The following is a 21,248-nucleotide window of genomic DNA, read 5'->3' on the forward strand; positions in this document are numbered from 1 at the left end:
GATGCACTTGTATTCATTACATCAAAAAGTATAGGGACATGAAATGAATTTGGTTTAATGAAAGTTAAACAATTTCCTAAGAACAACATTTGATCAATCAAACAGGAATTTGAAAAGATTCATTGATAGATCCAGGTAATTATACTAAACTAGCTGAATCAGTGCCCAGGTAAATCAAGGGAACCAAGGAACTCTCACTTCCATACTGGAACCCCATATCAGTATTTTAAATCAAATTTTGAACAATTTATAATTATTAATTACTAGACTTACAAACTGGTAAAAGTTACAACCTGTTGATTTAGAACAAGTCTCTTGAGTTGGAAGCCATGTTTCGTTTCAGAAGAGTTTCCGATAGGTAGTTATTTTATACAAGTCCTGGAGATGACGAATTCTCAGTAGACAACTGTTCTGTACAGGTTCTGAACTTTATAATTTTGTAGCCAAAAGGCAGAAGATCCTTCTTGCATTTACACAAAGAAAACACATGCAAGGTTGCTAAAGAAAAGGTTTAATTTTTATGGAGCAATTCTGGTTTCTGATTGGTTGATTGCAGAACGTGAATTAATTTGATTTGTCAGTTCTTAGCAGCAGCATTTATAAATAGAATCTCTCAATTCTGAGGGACCATACCCCATTATGACTCAAAAATATTGCAACAGAGTCCTTTATACCAAATTCATGGTTAAATTTGTGCTCATTTTTGCATTTAGTATTAATCCTTATTAATCCCTATAGCAACCATTGAATCTTTAGCTTAAATTTTTCTCTTAAATCACATATGAAATAGATTTTTATATATAGCTTTTGTTTAGAAATACTATATGCATCAGTAGTACTGGGGGAACAGAACATGCTATTAAAACCAGTGTTCTCAACAGCCTAATAGATAGGCCTTCACCATCAATAGTCCAGTGTTCACAATTTTCTTTTCTCCATATCCCTAACATGTTGTATGCATCTGTATACAGGTAGTCCCTCCCCACCCTTATCAATATTTTATGGTTTTATAAAGTACACTTGCCTTTATGTATCGCTTTAACGCTTGTATGGTTACAATTATTTTTAACCGCTAGTCTTACTTCATGCTGTATTTGTCCACTTCTGTAATAGTAGTCCAGGAGTTAAAGCAAGTTCGGCAGCAGTTTATTTATTAATCTACTAATATTTCAGCCCAGCGTTGCCCGGGTGTTTGGAGGTGTATGTTGAGCAAAAAAAAAAAAGTGGTAGTAGGAAGGCAGGCTCGAACCCGTACTGTAAAGGAGGAAAAGAACGGGGAAAAAACCTGACGTCTTTGCTGTTATGACCACTGCCAAACTGGAAGTGACGTAGATTTAAATTAAGGCTAGACAATCGGAAGGAAAGGATGACTTTCGAAAATATCAGCAAAAAAAGTTACGGCCCCCCCCCTCTGTAGAAAAGTGTCCAGTTGAAGGTGAAGATATTAATGTTTTTAGCCAATTTTTCGATATTCGTTCTCTGAAAGGTCGAACTTCAAAACAATACTGATCTTGTAAAAATCCGTCGCCTCTGTCGAAAATTTTAGGCAGACATGCAAACATACATACATTTATATATTAGTAACTAAAAATTTTCCACCCAAACCGATTAAAAAGCTTGCCCTATCTCTGAATACCATTTATGTAAAATTTCAAATGTTTCAACCAGAAATTATCTGAGTAATTTGGTAGAGACCGCAGAGGTAAAAAAAATTTTAACTTTGACCCCTATTATGACCCCTTAACATTTATTGTTTTGGGCTCAACTCAAGTTAGATCCATGTCCAAGGAACCTATATTTAAAATTCCAAGTGTTTAGACCCAAAATTGGCAGGAGTTCGGTAGGTAGAGTTCTCAAAGGTCAAATCGTTGAACTTTGACCCCTATACAGCCAAATTTCTGGCCAAAAACGGATTACAAAGATTTTCCCAAATCTCAGTACCCTGTATATCAAATTTTGAGTCTGTAGACTTAAAATTAAGTTATTGCGTAGGGAAATGTATACACACAGACACACACATAGACAGACAGACATGTTCACTTTTATAGATATGTAGATTACAAACTAAATTCGGACATTAATTTCCATTAATGAAATTTCAGTATTATTTTATTTAACTCTAACCACCTTATGTGTATTATTTTTTTTTTAATCAAGATACACAGTTGGTACAATTATAATTAATGAACTATTATATACCTACTTACCTACTATGATTCAAAACAATTGTATGCAGGTGCTGCAAATGAAACCTAACATTTTAAAATTAACAATAAAATGAATGTCTATTCCTTGTAGAGCAGTGAATTATAAGAAATATTTGTAGCTCTAGTATTACACTATTGAGCTATCTAAATGAGAATTTTGTTATTTGTTTATAATTTAAATACTATTCAAAGTAGTAAAATATATATGGAAACGTGTATGTGTTAGCTTTGTTATTAAAATTTATTTTATTAATATTTGTTTTTGTTTTTAATTATTTTTTTTTCATGTTTTTTTTTTTTGTTTTTTACAAAGGCATCACCACATTATCAAGGCCCAGAGGCCACTCAAGGATAAGGGTTAAGGAGTGTACAGTAGAAATTGGTCAATATAGTAATCATTAGTAATGAAAATTTGGTAAATTTGATAACTTATATGGAACGGCTCATCAAGAACTTATTTACGTTAGACTTGAACACAACCATATTGTAGTCAGCCGGAAAGCAGGAAAACGGAATACAATTCCACAGGCGTGCAGTTCTAAGAAAGAAGCTTTGTTCATGGAATCTACGTTTAGGTTTAGGCACAGATAAAGATGTTTTAATGAATAATGCTTCTAATATTGAGTTTACAGTTATTAGTAGTTTAACGTATTTAATAAATGAATTATAAACGTATTGTATGTGTATAAATATGCATATTTACCTTTTTTTTGTTAAAAAATATTTTGTTTTGATCAAAGGGAAATAACTTTGTAGGATTAATGCAGAATTATATCCTTCTAGGCTTTTTAAGATAGGGACTATTTGAAAATAAATCTGATCCTGACAAAGTATTTTCTTGAAGGAATTAAGACAAATTAAATTTTAGTCTTAATAACATGCTTCAATGATCAACAAGAAAATAAAACTGATGGACCAAAATCAAATATTTTCATAAGAAGAAAGCTATCAATGACAATTGATAAAACTTTCCACAATGTAGACTTGCCACCTCTTGCAATAGTCTTTTACTCTGAGAGAAGGTTTGAAAAAGAGTTACAAATCTAATAGTTTTCACACTGTTAGCCTACCTCCAACTTCTGTCCCATCGCCACAATGTCAGATCCATAAGCCTGTTTTACAAGTACATTAATGAAAGGTGCCCTGATGAACTCCTAGTACTTTTGTCAACATACATACTCCCGTACATAGCTCAAAAAGCAGTAAAATTCAACCCCTTCACTGTTGAGGTCTCTAGACTTTTGACTGCTCAACTTTGTAATTCCTTCCACTCCCTCTTTCCCTGTCAGTACTAAACTGCAGAAATCTAAATGTAATGTGAACAGACATCTCACTTCTCCACTCCTCATAGTCCTCTGTTAGACCTGATCCCAAATAGTAGTCTCTTATGTTCCAAGCAGCAATATGCCTTGATTTTAGGTGAAAAAGAGTTTGTAAATAAAAAAAAAGGCAATGTTAATAACTTTGATAATAAATCCTCACACAACGAATTTTGTGTGTTTGCTGTATTTCTGGAATTGATTCAAAAAATCTTTTGATCTTTGCAAAAGTTAATAACGAACACAATCCTAATTTTTGTGGAATGCTGTCCTCATGTTCGTACTCATAGTTGTTTTGGCCAACTTATCCTCTGGCCTATTCAACAGGATAGGGATGCTGAGTTTTGTATCTGTATCCTCAGTAATTACTGCCTTCCATAGTTGTTGTCTCACCAAGTTTTGACCAACTAATCCTATGGCCTGCTTGGGTAGGATTGAAGCCATTATCTTCAGACAATGCTCACATGAAAGCGTAGAGACTCGACACCTACCCACTAGTTTTGAAGGGTGATCAATTTTGGATTTTATGCTGTTATAAATCCAAGTTTGAGATCTTATTTGGTCTTCCATTGTCGGGTTTGTACCAAATGGTATTATATATTTATTTTTTATTTTTATCAACTACGAAGATGAGAATAACAGTCCACAAAAAAATTAATACACAAATTATGAAGACCTCATCTCAAAGGACTCCAACAAATTTTTTTTTAAAAGATAATATATAAAACGCAATCCTTTGTTCATTTGTTTCAGCAATTTTTGTATAAAAATTTTGTTTTTTCTTTTTGTATGCACAAGAAAATGTTCTTGTAGATTTAAAAAAAATATATATATATTGCTTTTCTTTTTTTTTTTTTTTAAATTTCAGTCATCAAAACCTATTTTATTGTCGGGAGGAAAAATAAGCCTGTTGTGGAAGAAGTATCGGAGCCTGCAGTCATTGCTGTTGAAAACGAAGAACGGCCAAGAGAGGACAGCATAGAAACTGACAAATTGGAGGTTTGTAAAAAAAAGATTTTCTACAATGATGGAGCACTTCTTACTGGTCTTTACTTTGCATACCTAATCAACTTTTTTCCAGGTTTAGCTTTATGTTCCCATCTGCAGCGGTATGACACCAAAATGGCACACCAATTTTAGTTAAAAAAAAAATATTGGGTTATAATTGGATTGTCTGCTTTTTTTGACTTCCAGTTTCTGCTGTCCGTTTCACTGGATAGTTAGGTATGGTCAGACAGACAAGAAAGGCGGGGGGGGGGTACTTTCACATCATCTGAGAGGAAGATAATCAATCAGAAGGAACGATATCTTGCTTATCATAATCTCAACTGCCGAGAAGAAACTAGAAATCAAAAAGGGTAGACAATCTTGATTTTAATCAAATAATGTATTGGGGATAAAACATTTCTATCACACAGGCATTGCTAAAATTTTATAAGAAAAATGGAGGTACACACTGCATTAAACATTTCATGGGAAATTCAAAGTAAAATTAAAACTTGACAACATCACTCTCCCCTGTTCAGAGGGTCAGATGTTTTCTGAAATTATGTAAGCTCACTCTTCAATTGTCATGGTTTAGCAGGTCAGCTGTTTCCAAATTTCACTCTGTGCAATCTTGTCCAATCACTTGCTTCCAAGTTTTCCTCGGTCTGTCAACCTTCCTGCGATTTAAGACAATTTATCCAGGAGGATGAGCATTCCACATGATCGTACTAGAATAATCGAGTCATCCTTAGGATGACATCTCTGCTTAATAAATATAGCACTTTCAACAAATCTGCTAACCTGAAGTGTTGGAGTTCGATCAGATTTCACATAGCTGATCCCTCAGATCATGCATCTATCATTTCACTGCAGTCAGGTAAGAACAGTCTGGGTGATGGTCTAGTATTCACTGCCATATATCATGATACTCCTAATGTAGCTACCTGGCGTTGATCGGGACTGTATAAAACAAAGAAAAATGGGAGTTGCGTTTGTTATTTTTAGGATTTATATGACTATAGATCATTTGCTAATCCGAGCAAAAAAAATATTGTTCCTACCCTAGGACGGGTATTAGACAACACATATTTACATTTATTTTTACATCTATTCCAAAAAAGAAAAAATAGGAAGCCTTATGATTTATGAAAAATAAAACAAAAATGATTAATTTAATCCTAACATGAATAAATTCATCTAAGGTACGTCATTTTTTTTTTTTTTTTTTTTTTTAATTTATTTTTTTTTTTTTATTTTAATGAAAAAGTTAGGAACAGATTTTCTGCCATCCATTATGGATCTTTTGGTGGAGACGAAGGGTTGATACACTATCTAAAACAATTTGTTGAATAAGCATGTTTTAAATGAAGCTTAAATCAAAATTATTAGAAACTTTATTTTAAGGTAAGAAAATGTTACTGCTGACAATTTTAAGATTTTTAATTTGAAGACTTTATCTAAAATATTGTGCTTCATCCTGGACAGCCATGGCTACGCAAAGAATTGAAATATAATATAAAAATTGGAAGGTCACTAGCATATATTCATTATAAACATTGGATTCTTTAAGCTTGACAACTTTATTAAAGAGAAAAATGACAGATTTAATGAGATTTAGAAGTATTGCATACTTTTTAATGATTGTTTACATTGGCGATCTTTCAAACCAACACATTTCAGGTGAAAACATTATTACATACTTATGCGTCATGTCAAAATTAGTATAAATTCCAAAAATTATGAAAAATGATCCAGTAGAAAAATAATTACAAGTAAAAATAGAATTTATTGAATTATCAAGTTTTATTGTATGTTTTGGTGGAAGAACTGTGTGACCACTTTAGTATGACAAGCTGATATACCCCCCTTGACTTAAATTAAGGGCATGTCATTTTTAGACACAACTAAATTTTTTTTTTTTTTTTTTTCTTATTTTAGAAGTACATCAATCACATCATCCTCTACTGGATCAGTTTCCGTAATTTTTTTTAATCTATACTAATTTTGGTTTTCACCTGAAATGTATTGCTTTAAAAGATCACTAATATAAACAACTACCCATGTTTTTAGTATCTTTTCACAACACTGAGGATGTATTCGTAATAAAGATTCCAAAAATAATTTGATTTTTTTTTTTTTAATATGGCAATATATATTTTTTTTTTTAATATGGCAATATATATTTTTTTTTATTATGGCAATATATTTTTTTTTTTTTTTTTTTTTTTAATATGGCAATATATTTTTTTTTAAGCAAATTGCTTGAGCAGATAAAAATGAATGTCAAAAACGTTAAGGAATAACGATGGTGAATTTTTAGGTTCTGATATTCGACAATTATATAGCTATATCCATATCCTATTTTATGTGTTCGAAAGTAATTTTATGTGAGTGTGTGTGTGTATATATATATATGTGTGTATGTATGTGTGTATATATATATATATATATATATATATATATATTAGTGTTACTATTAATCGGGAAATTTGGGGGTATCAAAATGCCTATTTTCCGATGCCAAAACGATTCTTTTAATTGTTTATTTTTATTTGATTTTGCTTAAAGCAAAATGTTCAATTGCTGGTAATAATGATAAAATAATAAACATTTATTGATTTTAAAATACCAGTAAAGCTAAAATCTATAGATCCTCCCCCATAAGTGTATTTTGACGTTTAGGAAAATATCTGCATATTTAACATGTGTTTTTTTACAAAGATCATGGAAAATGACAATCTTATGGTTAAATAATTAGAGATTTATAAAGAATTGAAATCAGGAATTTAGCACAAAATCAGTAATTCTATCAGAATCTGAGAAATATTGGAATCGTCCCATCACTAATATATATATATGTTATGAAAATATATATAGCAATTAAGCTACACAGAATATTCCACGTTTCATCCTCATGATAATTCATCAAGTTTATATATATACTAGCAAAAGTACCCGTCGTTGACTGGGTTCAAAAACAGCCTACAAAAAATGGACTCTGATTTATGAAAGTATGATAGGTTATGCAAAGGAAGGGTTGTAAAGAGATAGCTTCGAATTTGGGGGTATCAAAACCAAAGCAAAATATGTTGAAAGTAAAAATAGATAAACCCCATAATTTATTATACCATATCTGTTCACACTGAAACACTTATCACAATATTCTGTGGATCTATATAAAAAAAAACTTTGTGACATATTTCCATTCTATGGAGGTCAGGCGCGAACGAACACCCCCATAATTTTATTATACCATATTTCTTCAAACTGAAACATAATTATCAAAGTATACTTATGCAGATAGATATGAAAAGTCTTTATTAAAGTTTGTGCCTATTTCTATTCTATGGAGGCAGACCCCACAATTTTATTATACCATCCCTATTTAAGTTAAAACATACTTATCAACGTATTATTACTTTGTATATCTATATCAAAAACACTTATAAACGTTTTTTTGTTTGTTTTTTTGTTTGTTTGTTTTTTTGTTTTTTTTTTTATTTTTTATTTCCATACTTTGTGGACCAGGCGCGTATGCGGACCCCACAATTTTAATGAATCATCATTATACCATATCAAACATACTCATTCCTGTGTCTCGATACATCTTCTATCATTATATGTGATCAGTTTTCTATAATAGTCAACCATATAGGAGCCTATTCGTGACCAGACACACACACAGACGTTCAGCTTTATATTATAGATATATATATATGTATAGCACTCTTCATCTCTGACATTAGTGAAGGGAAAATTATTCCATCCTAGCATTAAGGTAAATGCTTCATATAAATATTTGAATTTGTTCAAAGTGGTATTTAAAAAATAAATAAATGATTTTTATATATATATATATATATATATATATATGCAGTTCAATCCTGGCTTGAGGTAGTTGCCTGTCTAGCCGCACTGATGAGCTGTGAAACAGCGAAACAGTGCTGTATGTGGATGACTATAGTGCTCCTCACCTTGAGTTGAGCATATTGAGAAGTGAAAAACGAATTACCATTAGCATATAAGCGACGCTCTTTGTGTAAACAAATCGAGCGGAGGTATTTCGGACGATATCAAAACATCGTTAAACTCACTACTCGTTCAAGCAGCCGCCAATAGCGTAATGGTTAGAAGCCTTGACTGCCGTGTAAACGGTCGGGTTTCAATCCTGGCTTGAGGTAGTTGCCTGTCTAGCCGCACTGATGAGCTGTGAAACAGCGAAACAGTGCTGTATGTGGATGACTATAGTGCTCCTCACCTTGAGTTGAGCATATTGAGAAGTGAAAAACGAATTACCATTAGCATATAAGCGACGCTCTTTGTGTAAACAAATCGAGCGGAGGTATTTCGGACGATATCAAAACATCGTTAAACTCACTACTCGTTCAAGCAGCCGCCAATAGCGTAATGGTTAGAAGCCTTGACTGCCGTGTAAACGGTCGGGTTTCAATCCTGGCTTGAGGTAGTTGCCTGTCTAGCCGCACTGATGAGCTGTGAAACAGCGAAACAGTGCTGTATGTGGATGACTATAGTGCTCCTCACCTTGAGTTGAGCATATTGAGAAGTGAAAAACGAATTACCATTAGCATATAAGCGACGCTCTTTGTGTAAACAAATCGAGCGGAGGTATTTCGGACGATATCAAAACATCGTTAAACTCACTACTCGTTCAAGCAGCCGCCAATAGCGTAATGGTTAGAAGCCTTGACTGCCGTGTAAACGGTCGGGTTTCAATCCTGGCTTGAGGTAGTTGCCTGTCTAGCCGCACTGATGAGCTGTGAAACAGCGAAACAGTGCTGTATGTGGATGACTATATATATATATATATATATATATATATATATATATATATATATATAAAGAAATTTATTACTGTGAGTCCAGAATGAGTTTACATATTGTTTCAACTAGAGGAAGATCCCCAAAGAGAGGAAATATCCAACTAGCATCGTCAGAATTCATAGATGGACTAAGTTATAAAATCAAATAAGAATGGAAAAATCGTAGATGAAGGGGAGTTAGAAAAGAAGGGGGAGTGGAGGGGAGAGGACGTTGGAATTTAAAATAGTAGGAGTGTATACAATAAGAGAGGGGTTTATAATTAAATATTAATTATGTGTTAATTCTTATAAACGTTTTTTTTAGTTTATAACGGTTTAAAATTATAAGACGCTATTCATATTCATAACGGCATAAGTAACAGTTAATTTAAAGGATCACCATGGCAACAGGTTGGAGAGTTAATGTTAATGTTTCTAACTCCCCTTCATCTACGATTTTTCCATTCTTATTTGATTTTATAAATTAGTCCATCTATGAATTCTGACGATGCTAGTTGGATATTTCCTCTTTGGGGATCTTCCTCTAGTTGAAACAATAGGTAAACTCATTCTGGACTCACAGTAATAAATTTCTTATATACTGCTCTGGCTACACATTGAGCACTCTATTCCGTTTTTTTCACCACTGGTAAATATATATATATGTGTGTGTGTGTTGCATGTATGTGTATATATATATATATATATATATGTGTGTGTGGATAGATGTGTTTGTTTGAAGCATTTGCTTCATCTTACTTTAGTCAAAGTTCTCAAAAATTAATTTACCCCTTTCTAGAACTAACACTTGACCTGTATATGAAACTAGTAGGTAAAATTGCTAATTTTTTAGTCAACTCGATTGCCTGCTCTAGTTAGAGACCCTTTCCTGCTGTGTACTAGGAGGAAGCTTCACATGCCTCCCCTGCAGTGACTTAGTCCACAATACGTTGTAGTCTACATTGCACTGTAGAGAATCTAATGTTTTTTATAAAATTATCTGTTACTTTTAAATTTTTAAAGTTTAAAATGCAAAAAATCAAGTATTCCGGTTCAATTGTGCTCTAAACAGAAACATTCATTTTGAATGCACCACTGTTTTATCAAAAAACCAACTGTTGATTTTAAGTAATTATTTTTACATAATTAAATTAGTCAAACATATAAAAGTCAAGTATCATGGTTCAGTTGTGCCCTAAAAAGAAATATTCATTTTGGACATGCCCCTATTCTTATAAAAGAATCTACAGTTGATTTTATAGGCTTATGTAGTCATAAAACTTATCAAATGCACCTGTGATGTTAGGTTGTATGAAAATGTTAACTTTGGTAAAAATCACTTTCTTTCTTTAATTGGATTTTTTTTTTTTTTCAATTTTTGATACTTACCTGATGTATTCTAATACAAAACCTCCATAAGAACACTACCAGATACATCAAGTATCTTGGTGTGAAATTTAAAAAAAAAAAAATCAGCCCTGTCGTTTTGGAGCCCATAAGAAACGAACTCGTGCACACACACACATGCACACAGTACGTTTTATATAATAGAGATACGTAGATATTCGAATATTCCATTAAAGTTCTCCATTCGTATTATTTGGATTCTTCAGACTACTGTTCTCATCTTCAGTGTCATTTCACAAGGTTTCAGTCGATGTAACCTCCGACCTTCTTCAGGTGTATCTTTTGAGATAATGATTGATAATTCATATTATTTGGATTCTTCAGACTACTGTTCTCATCTTGAGTGTTATTTTCACAAGGTTTCAGTTGATGTAACCTCCGACCTTCTTCAGGTGTATCTTGTCGAACTTGGGAATGTTTCTGGTGGACTCAGAAATTTGGACGAAATTTTGAGCGGAACTAAGACGTGAATAAAGTGTTCTGCTCAAAATTCCGTCCAAATTCCCGAGTTTGACAAAAACCTTCCAGAGTTCAACAAGATACACCTGAAAGTCGAAGGTTAGATCGAGCGAAACGTTGTGAAAATCGCGCTCAAGATGAGAACAGTAGTCGGATGAATCCAAATAATACGAATAACTAATCCTCATCTCAAAAATTCAGAAACATCAAATTCTCCTTTATTTCTTGAACGTTGAGTTAATAAAGACGTTGGAAATATTCAATTTCCTATCATTTATTTGCCAGTTTTTTGGGGGTTTTCTTTGATTGTTTTTTACATGGGCATAAGCACTTATCAAGGCCCAGAGACCACTCGAGGATAAGGGTTAAGAGTGTACAGTAGCTAATTGGACAATATAGTAATCGTTAGTAATGGAAATTTAGTAAATTTGTTAACTTAAGTGAAACGGCTCATCAAGAACTTGTTTACATTGGACTTGAAGACAACCATATTGTATAACCATACAGTTATCTACGTTATAGTATATTTTTTGTTTTAATGTCTTGATTTTACTGGATTCCATAGCAAGAATTCATCTAGTCTGGTAGAGTATCCAGATTAGCGTTGTTATTACAGCAACATCACTTAGAGAAGGTATATTAATCTTCGCATAAGCTAGTGTAGGATTGGTGCAGCACATTCTCAAAGTGATGTTACCTAGAGTAACAACAACACTAACCTGGATACTCTACAAGCTTTGTATATGTTTGTGTACGTGTGTGTAATTTTGTATATGTTTATGTTCGTGTGTGTAATTTTGTATATGTTTGTGTACGTGTGTGTAATTTTGTATATGTTTGTGTACGTGTGTGTAATTTTCTTAATAAACAATTACAAAAGATCTCAATGGGATATTCTCAACCCCCCCCTCCCGATAACATTAAGAAATGGAAAATCTCAAGTTTCACTTCATAACAAGCAAACAATTACTCATGTCATCAATCATGAATATGTTTTACTTTCATTATGAATATAATCGCATTTGTTTTTTGTTTTTTGCAATTTTATTTTATTTTTTTGGTTCCAAGTTTCTCGCATTTACCAAAGAGGATCCAGATTGTTTTATTTCAATTCTTTGGACTACTGTTCTCATCTTGATTCGCAAAACATTTCATTCGATGTAACCTTCAACCTTTTTCAGGTGTATATTTTTGAACTCGAGACTCTTCATAGGATTCCAAATCAATGGGGGGGATGCAACACGCATTCGCTCCATCAGCAATGACTGCGTGGAAATGCTGCGAAAATAGCATTCTGGATAAGAGCAGAATTATGAAGAAACCAAATAAAATTTAGAACAGGATCCAGATTATCTTCGAAAAAGTTTGCAGATTTATTTTTAGATTTATTCTAATCTATACCATTATAAAACTTTGTGGCTCTTGCGCCCTTGCTTGAATCTTGTCTTTGACTATCAGGTGATTCCATCCTTTTAAAAAAGGGATGCCAGGTGAATTTATATATACATATATATGCTTATGGGTGTGCTCAGAGACTAAGGAATGAGGGTGGAGAGTTGTATGTTTTGGTTTCGATTCTAGCTGATAGCAGCCAAGTTCATATATATATATGATTCGGGTTCTTTTATTTGGTTTTTATTTGTTAATTGTTTGGAGAGGGTAAGCTAGTGGCTGCGCGCGTGAGCACACACATGCGCATGTACACACATATATACTTAAAGAAACGTTCACATGTACACATACATCTCCGCCCTGGCGTGAAAATAAATGCACATATGTGCGCATGCATGCATAGACACCCGCGCCGCTCCTGCTGACGTCAAATTTTCCTTAAGGTGCTAGATTGGGTACGTGTGCGCAAGCATGGATGCGCTCATACACAGATACATACACACAACGACACCCATACCCCAAGGAGACGTATACAGGGCCTATATGCGCATATTGATTCGGACATACCTGCACCTCCATGCATACATGCAAGTGCATGCACACATACAGATACGAATACTTGTGAACACATACATCAACATATATATACAGCTGCACGCTCTCACACACGTATGTGGACAGCAGGCACACATACTCTCACATCTATACACATATACACAGGTACGTGCACATATACATCGGTACCTCATGTACACACGGACGCATACGTGGATTTACACATGTGTGTATACACACACATACACACCCAGATATACAGACAGGTATTGGTATAGACATATTCGTCTACATAGATGTAAATCCAAGTTCATCTGTGGGTACATAGGCGCAATACTTTCGTTTGATGTAGACAGGATTACACATAGATATAAGCATAAACTCATTCCCAGGGTCATATACATAATATTTTCATTAGTGGGGGATTTTTTCATGGTTAGATGTGGGTGCACACGGGAGCGCCGGCGTACACCTCCGCATACATATACATACCCACAGATGCATGTCCCCACACGCGTGCATGTACACAGATATACATGCATACACATATGCACACACATATGCTCTCATTATATACATCCGCAAAGATACACATCCACACTCCCTCAAGCACTGATGTGTGCACGCATATACATACAGATATATAGCGTGACATGCCGTAAATATGGGCACAGGTTTCATCCACATATACTTACATACACATTAATAAACACCCACGTACCCCGGACAGTGGTCCTAGGTAGCCATATTTATAGATTTTGGGAAGGAGTTTGAGGTGGTTTATATGGGGATTGAGTGCTGTAGTTATTGTTCTAAATTGGGGTATTTGGCTTTTTAGGGTATTATCGATCAGTTTAGGCGGAAGGCTATTTTGGGGGGTTTATACTCTAAGGTATGCGTCTATGCACATAAGGCATCGGTCAATTGTACATTTCCATGCATACTTACCTGTGCAGGTGTAAATCAAATAAACAATTTCCGTGTTAAGTCGTGGAGGTTGCATATAGGGTGTGTTGGGGTTGGGCAGGAGGTTGGCTAGGGAGAGGGGAATTGATGCCGATTATTGGGTGGTTATGTGGGATGAGGTTATGTGGTGCTTAGAGTTGGTGGTGATTGGGGGTATGTGTTATTTTGTTGGATTTAGGGGGGTTCTTAGGGGGAGGGGGTAAGATAGTGTGGAGGGAGTTGGTTGAGTGTATGTCATGGTAGTTGTGGTGGGTGGTTGTATTGGATATATAATTTGGGGGATTTAAGGTGGTGTTGTCTAAGGGATGTTTTAGAGAGGTGTATAGTTGCTAAGGAAGTGTGATTTGTAATGCCTACAGTTTATGGTGGTTTCCTGTTTTTTTAGTAATTTGTCTCTGTCTTTAAAATTAGAGATAAGGAGTTTCTCGTTTAGGCAGAGGAGACATGGGGAGTTTAGGGATTTACATGTGCTAGATTTTCTAAGGATTTCCCATTTAATGGTTGGTGTAAGGTTATTTTGGGTTAGATGTAGATTTGACGTCAGCGGGAGCGACGCGGGTGTCTATGCATGCATGCGCACATATGTGCATATATTTGCACACCAGGGCGGAGATGTATGTGTACATGTGAACGTTTCTTTAAGTATATATGTGTGTACGTGCTCGCGCGCGCGGCCGCTAGCTAACCCTCTCCAAACAATTAACAAATAAAAAACAAATAATAAAACCCCCCCGAATCATATCCCCCCCTCCCCCGCCTCCGAACCTAAGCGAACACCCAACAGGCCAAGACATACTTATCAAGAAATCATCTCACCAACGAGACGCCAAAAACTTTAACATTAAGACTCAAATTTTAAAGTAAACCCCTCCTCCTACCCCCACGTATCCCCCTTCCCCTTCCATGTATCCCTATGCCCTCAGCCACACCAGAAATGAACTTCCCAGACCCTCCCCCACAAGGTCCTTAAGCTCCAAAACTAAAACATTACTGACATACCAAGCACCCTCCTCCCACCTTTCCCCCTTGTTCCCTTCCTCTTTTTTCCGCTCTTCTCGCACCTCCTCCCCTGACATCATTCACTCTTCCATCCCATCATAACGAACATTTCTGTAAAAGTCTGAGGAAGCTACAGACGGCCAAAAAAACCGGCCGGGTAGCTGAAACAATAATGTAACTTAACAGAAAGATACGGTAATAAAAAATAAAACGCATATTTGCTCTACAACAGTATTGAGCACTTTCTTCAGTTTTTATTAATTACCATTTCTACTATATATATATATATATATATATATATATATATATATATATATATATATATGAGAGAGAGAGAGAATTGTTTTTATAAATACGTAATCTGCATGAAGTAAAATATCATATTTAAGCATATCTTACGACCGGGCAACGCCGGGTGGCTTGCTTGTATTTATATTAAAATCAGTACATGAAAATTTAGATCAGATCCATTGCCAAAGATACTGGAAAAATGGTGGGATCAGTCTATCGTTCCAGAAAGTATCTCGCTCCCAAAGTAATCCTCTATCTGTGCAAGAGTCAAATACATTCTTGGATGGACTACTGTTGCCACACCTGGAGAGTAATTGCTAAGAGTACCCTTTTTGTGCCTTGACAGGGTACAAAATCAGCTTTGAAATCTAGTGGGTGAGGACATTTTCACCTCCCTACTTCCCCTTTCTTACAGAAGAGACGTTGCAAATCTGTCTCTGCGCTATTGTTACTTTTATGGTATGTGCTCGACTGAGCTTCAATCTATGATTCCTTCCCATCCTGTAAAACTTTGATAACAAATACTTGTCTAGCTACAACAACTGTCCAACAAAAATCATTTGAAGAAAAAACTGCACAAGTAAACACAATGAAAGTATTGGTTGATTAGAGCTACACCAGTTGAGTAAGTTATTTTATTTTACATGCTCTCCAGGAGATTAGACACAAGGTCAGGGGGAGCATTTGATCAAAGTGTTTCGGTATTATTATACAAACACCGTGACAGCGAATTAGTAAAAACAGACGTAGTATTCTGTTACGTTTCGGTGTGCTGAACACGAATCTGAAAACCGTACCCCTCGCAAATTAATAGTTTCGGAGATATTAACATTTTTAAAAGGGAATATTTTCTTTCAAAAATGGCGTGCATCGGCTCTACTCTTAAATCAAAACAAGTGGAGATAATCCATAATGAAAATAAGCTATAATAAAAAAATAAATAAATTAATTATTTCCTTTTCTTTTTAATTAATTCCCCACCATTTCACCACCCCAATTTTACTTGCTCATGCGCAGTATCCCAATTTTACGCGCACAAAATCGATTTTTACCCAATTTCGGATACACTTTCGGATTTTTACCCAATTCGCTGTCACGTTATTTGTATAAATTTACCAGTGTTTCCGTAGATTTAACTGGATTCGAACTTGGTACACCAAAGTTATCAGTCAGTGTCATTATCCATTTAGTCAGAATAAAATAATCCAGAGGTTGACAACTTCCTCAACCTCTGATGACAAACGGAGTGCGTATAGATATCTCGGCATTCTTTGCCTAATTTACTTGTTTAATTTTCCTACGGCAAAATTTTCACTCTTTTATACTTTATAAATACATTTTCATACTGGTCTAGAACCTGACCCAAGATTGCATCAGCATCTCCCGACAGTTTATGGGAAAAAAAAAACAAAAAACGTAGCCAAAAAAAGCCAACACGATTAACCAATCGGCTGTAAGCGGACAACTTTTGATTAAATCTATTCATAAAAAATTGTTATGACCCCCACAACCAAAAGAAATTATTTATTTGAAATGTGTGTGCCCCCCCCCATACCAAAAAAAAAGATTTTTATTTGAAACTTTTCTAAGAAAAAAAAATTCTGATATTTAAAAAAAAAAAAATTGTTTTCAAACAGTCGTTTCTGAGAAAAAATTGTTTTCCTCATTACAAAAAAGAACTTATTTTATCGAAACTTTTCTAGCATAAAAAAACACTAACATACTTTCCACAAAATATATATCTGAGTTTTGTTTGTAGCTATGTCCCTGTTTTCATCTTTAAAAAAAATTCTTTATAGCATTTTTTGCAAAAAAAAAAAAAAAATTACTTTTCTTGAAGAAAATAAAAATATTTCTTTTATATAATGGTACTTATGGTAATTCTTATCTTTTTGTGTTAAAGTTTTGTTTTTTGGATTTATCATCTGGCAGTGGTCCTGGCAACTTTTTCTGACACCTTTCCCGGCTGCTTAATCTAAATTACCAAAAGATGCCAATGCAATCTTGGGTCAGGTACTGGATCAGAATCCATATTTTGATGTTAAAAGAAAATAAACTGATTGTGTTCCTATTTATTTGCCCTCCCCCACAAGGACAGGGTTAAACAAGATTCATTTTTAATGCAGGGAAAATCTAGCTCTGGATTAGGACAAAAATTAAAAAAAAACTTGCCGCTATCTAGAAGGATTTCTATCACTAACAGGACAAAAAAAGATTACATGTATTATCAGAACAGATACTACACTTTGCTTCTATCTAAAAAGCTAAGGATTCAAAGTCTTCATTTGTTTGCCTCTCAACTAGGGTAAAACAAAGGATTGAAGAAAATCTAGACCCTCAAAATAGAGTATTCTAGATTGGAAAGAAAAAAAAAATTGTAAATTGCCTCAGTCTAGAAGAATTTCTTGCAGCCGAGACAAAAGATGAAGTGTAGTATCCAAAGAAATACTAGACTTTGCTTTTAGGCAAATAGCCAATGGTTTAAATTTTCCTATTTACTTGTCTCCCAATAAGGGCAGAGGTTAGACATAAAAATCAGTTTTTAAATTGGGGGAAAATTCAGCTCTCCAAAAAAGGAGTATTCTGGATTGAAACAAAAAATATTAAAAAAATACCTTAGTCTACGAGGATTTCTCCTCCACTGATCAAGAACAGAAAAGATGAAGTTCAGTATCAGAACATATACTACAGTTTGCTCCTAGTCAAAAGGCAAAGGAAAATTAATCTGATTCTGTTACTGCAGGGTTTAAAATGTAAATTAAAATTAAAATTATGTTTGTATTTAGAAAAAAAAAAAAAAAAAATCTCTGCTGCATACAAACGGTACCATTATGAAAACAGGCCACTCTGATCCAGCTGCAAAAATAGACTGGTTGGTCTCACTGGCATTTCTGCATGGATGAGGGCACATCAAGTATTAAGTACTAATCTCCTCCCCACTTATTATGGATAGAGATGAAGGCGGGGGGGGGGGTAATCCCATTGTCATCTTGATAAGGAAGAGGCAATGCTTGGGAAGATGTCCTCCTGAGATAAAACAGATACTACACTTTGATTTATTTGTAAGGAGGTAAAAATTTTAGTGTTACAAATTAAGCATAAGGCCATCAAAAAGTGGGTGGGGGGAATGGAGGTTGTTTTATTCAGGACAGGAGCAATAAATGTAAGATTACACTAAGTGAAAATTCCTTGAGCAAAGTTTCTTTGCTCGTCTGTGTAACAAGATACCGCAGAGCTACTTCCCTGTTGATTATAACATGTTCATTTTCAAGTTCAACATAAACAAGTTCTTCATGAGCTGCCCTCTAAAATAAATTAACTTATACAATTTTCACTATCGTCGACCATCATGGTGCTCATTAACTCTTATCCTTGAGTAGCCCCTGGGCCTTGATAAGCAGTAACTATATGACTATATATAAATAGTTTATTAAATTAGAATACTATAATTTTAGTATTTGGCATAATGTACCTGCTGACTTTAAGATTAATTTTGCTGATACTAAATTAACATTTGAAAAAGGAAAATATAAAAGACCATTGATAAAACTTGGGGAGAAAAAAAAGAAATCATTAGAAAATGTTCGTTAAAAAATTTTATTTTAAAAATGATAAAAATGCTTTTAGCATTTTTATCATTTATTTCCACAAGGTTTCTTTGCAATAAAACTCAATGCAAGCCATTACTGATAATTGAGATTTGGAAAAGTAAATTAATTCAATGAATAATAGCTAAAATACTCTTTTCAACAATTTCTTCTTTTTAATCTTCAGTATTTCAATTATAGAATACTAGCAGGAAGACAAGACGCTGCCCTAGATTGAATGAGGATCGTTACTTACACACATTTACTTTCTCGGTTATCTCCCTTGAATAAAAACTGCCAATTTATAGATGACTATAAATAGTTATGCATGTTTGTACTTTACTATGTCAAGCTGAATACAACCGAGCAGGAAGACCCAATGTTGTCCGGGATTGAACGAGGCTCACTATTATGTAATTTTTCAATATAATCATAACACACAATTACTTTCTCGATTATCTCCCTTGAATAAGAACTCACCAATTTATAGAAAACTATAAATAGTTATTTATGTCTACTTTACTATGCTAAACTGAATACAACTTTATAAACTACGAGCAGAAAGACCTGATGTTGTCTGGGATTCAATGAGGCTCTCTACTTATGTACTTTTTCAGTATTCTTATTACACCAGAGTGCTTTGTTTTTACTTCCCCCTCCCTTCTCTTTCACTCCCTTAATATGGTCAAAAGGGGTTTTACTAAAAATGTACGACCAAAGTTATTCCTAATCATTGTATGACTGATTCCTTCTACAATTTGTCATATAGAAACATTTAAAGTTGCTTGAATCTGCAGGAGCCAAAAAATTCCAATGATAGCTAGGTCTTTATTCTGCATAAGTGCCAATCCTTTGAACTGATGCCTTGTACATGTAGTTCAAATGTCATTAAAATCTGAAGTTTTAGTGGGATTCTTCCTCCCTAGCTCCCTTGGGGTGGGAAGATGTAGAAAATCGGCATTCAAATGAGGCAGATAAAGATTCAGGATCACATCCATTGTCTTCTCTATAAAATTTTAGACATATGGTTTTAATTTTATCAAAATAGGATGGACGAGAGTAATTCCAAAAGTAAGGTCTTCTATTTTAACTCTAAAACGAAAACGTTGAAGACCTAAGAAGACAGGAATGGTACCATTAAAACCAGCAATCTTGTGTTCCAGAATTTATTTTTCTAAATTATCACCACCATTCTCAATGCACTTTTGCTAGCCTTTTTTTTTGATGCCATGTCGACATCAACTGCATCAGCTTCGAATACGTTCAACAGGCGCCGATGAATATTAATTCAATTTTATATGCATAGATGAATTCAATGATGCATCTCTGCTTCTGATGCACGCCCATGATAAGGGTTGCTTTCTTAGAGTCTCATGCCGTCAATATCTGCAACAGAGATGAAACTTGGAGATCACAAATGCAGAAGTTCAGTCATCATAACAATGTAATTTATAATCCCATCTGATCCATTCGGGTGGAATAAAAATTAGGAAGCATTACTTTTGGAACATCCCTCGTATTTGAAGTTCTAAGGTATTAGTGGGAGGATCATTACCAATTGTCCACTAGCCGTTTTTCTCTTTTCTTCCAAACTGGAATACAAGAACCAAGCTTCTACTTCTTTTCACCACAAACGCACAGATCTTCACTTTGCTCCAATTGAAATGAATGGCACACCCCTTGATAATCTTCTAGAACCAACCTTAACTCTAACCCTAAAAAAGAAGACTTGCATCAAATCTGTTGCTAAGGTTGCTGGAAAAATAGTTGGATCATTCTAGAAAATATCTCCCTGCTGACCCAATCCTCTACCTGTGTCAAAGTCAAATCTATCCAAAGATAGAGTACTGTGGCCATATCTGGGGAGGTGTCACTTAGAACACCCTTTTCTCTCTTGACAGAGTACAAAACCAATTTTGAAATCTAGTTGGGGTTGGGATGTCCTCTCGTTCTTCCTACATCCACTTTCTTACAGAAGAGAGGTTGCTAGTCTTCCTCTACTTTCACTGTTTTCATGGTATTTGCTCGTCAGAACTCCGATTTATGGTTTCCCCCTTGCATAACATTTACAAAGAACTTGCCTGGCTACAATTGCTGTAAATTTTCCTTTTCTTCCTCTGGGTACTTAACACTAAACGGAACATCTATGAGCAAAGATTTTTTTTTTTTTCCAACAACTACTTGCATGTGGAACACAATACCACAGAGCTGCTTTCTAGCTGACTACAATATGGTCATTTTCAAGTCTAATGTGGACAA

At 34.5% G+C, this 21,248-nt stretch overlaps 1 protein-coding gene across 4 annotated transcripts in view; it reads left to right on the top strand.

Moving 5' to 3' along the window:
- LOC145268312 (adenylate cyclase type 9-like) overlaps positions 1–21,248 on the top strand; it is a 429,113-nt gene that overhangs the window by 318,546 nt on the left and 89,319 nt on the right. For all 4 annotated transcript variants that reach the window (XM_080123772.1, XM_080123770.1, XM_080123773.1 and 1 more), the window contains one exon: positions 4,395–4,525. In XM_080123772.1, coding sequence (XP_079979898.1) covers positions 4,395–4,525 — 131 coding nt within the window. The remainder of the gene's footprint in view (positions 1–4,394; positions 4,526–21,248) is intronic.

Source organism: Euprymna scolopes, chromosome 43, assembly GCF_053919585.1.
Source record: "Euprymna scolopes isolate OS-2025 chromosome 43, ASM5391958v1, whole genome shotgun sequence".
NCBI classification, from domain to species: Eukaryota; Metazoa; Mollusca; class Cephalopoda; order Sepiida; family Sepiolidae; genus Euprymna; species Euprymna scolopes.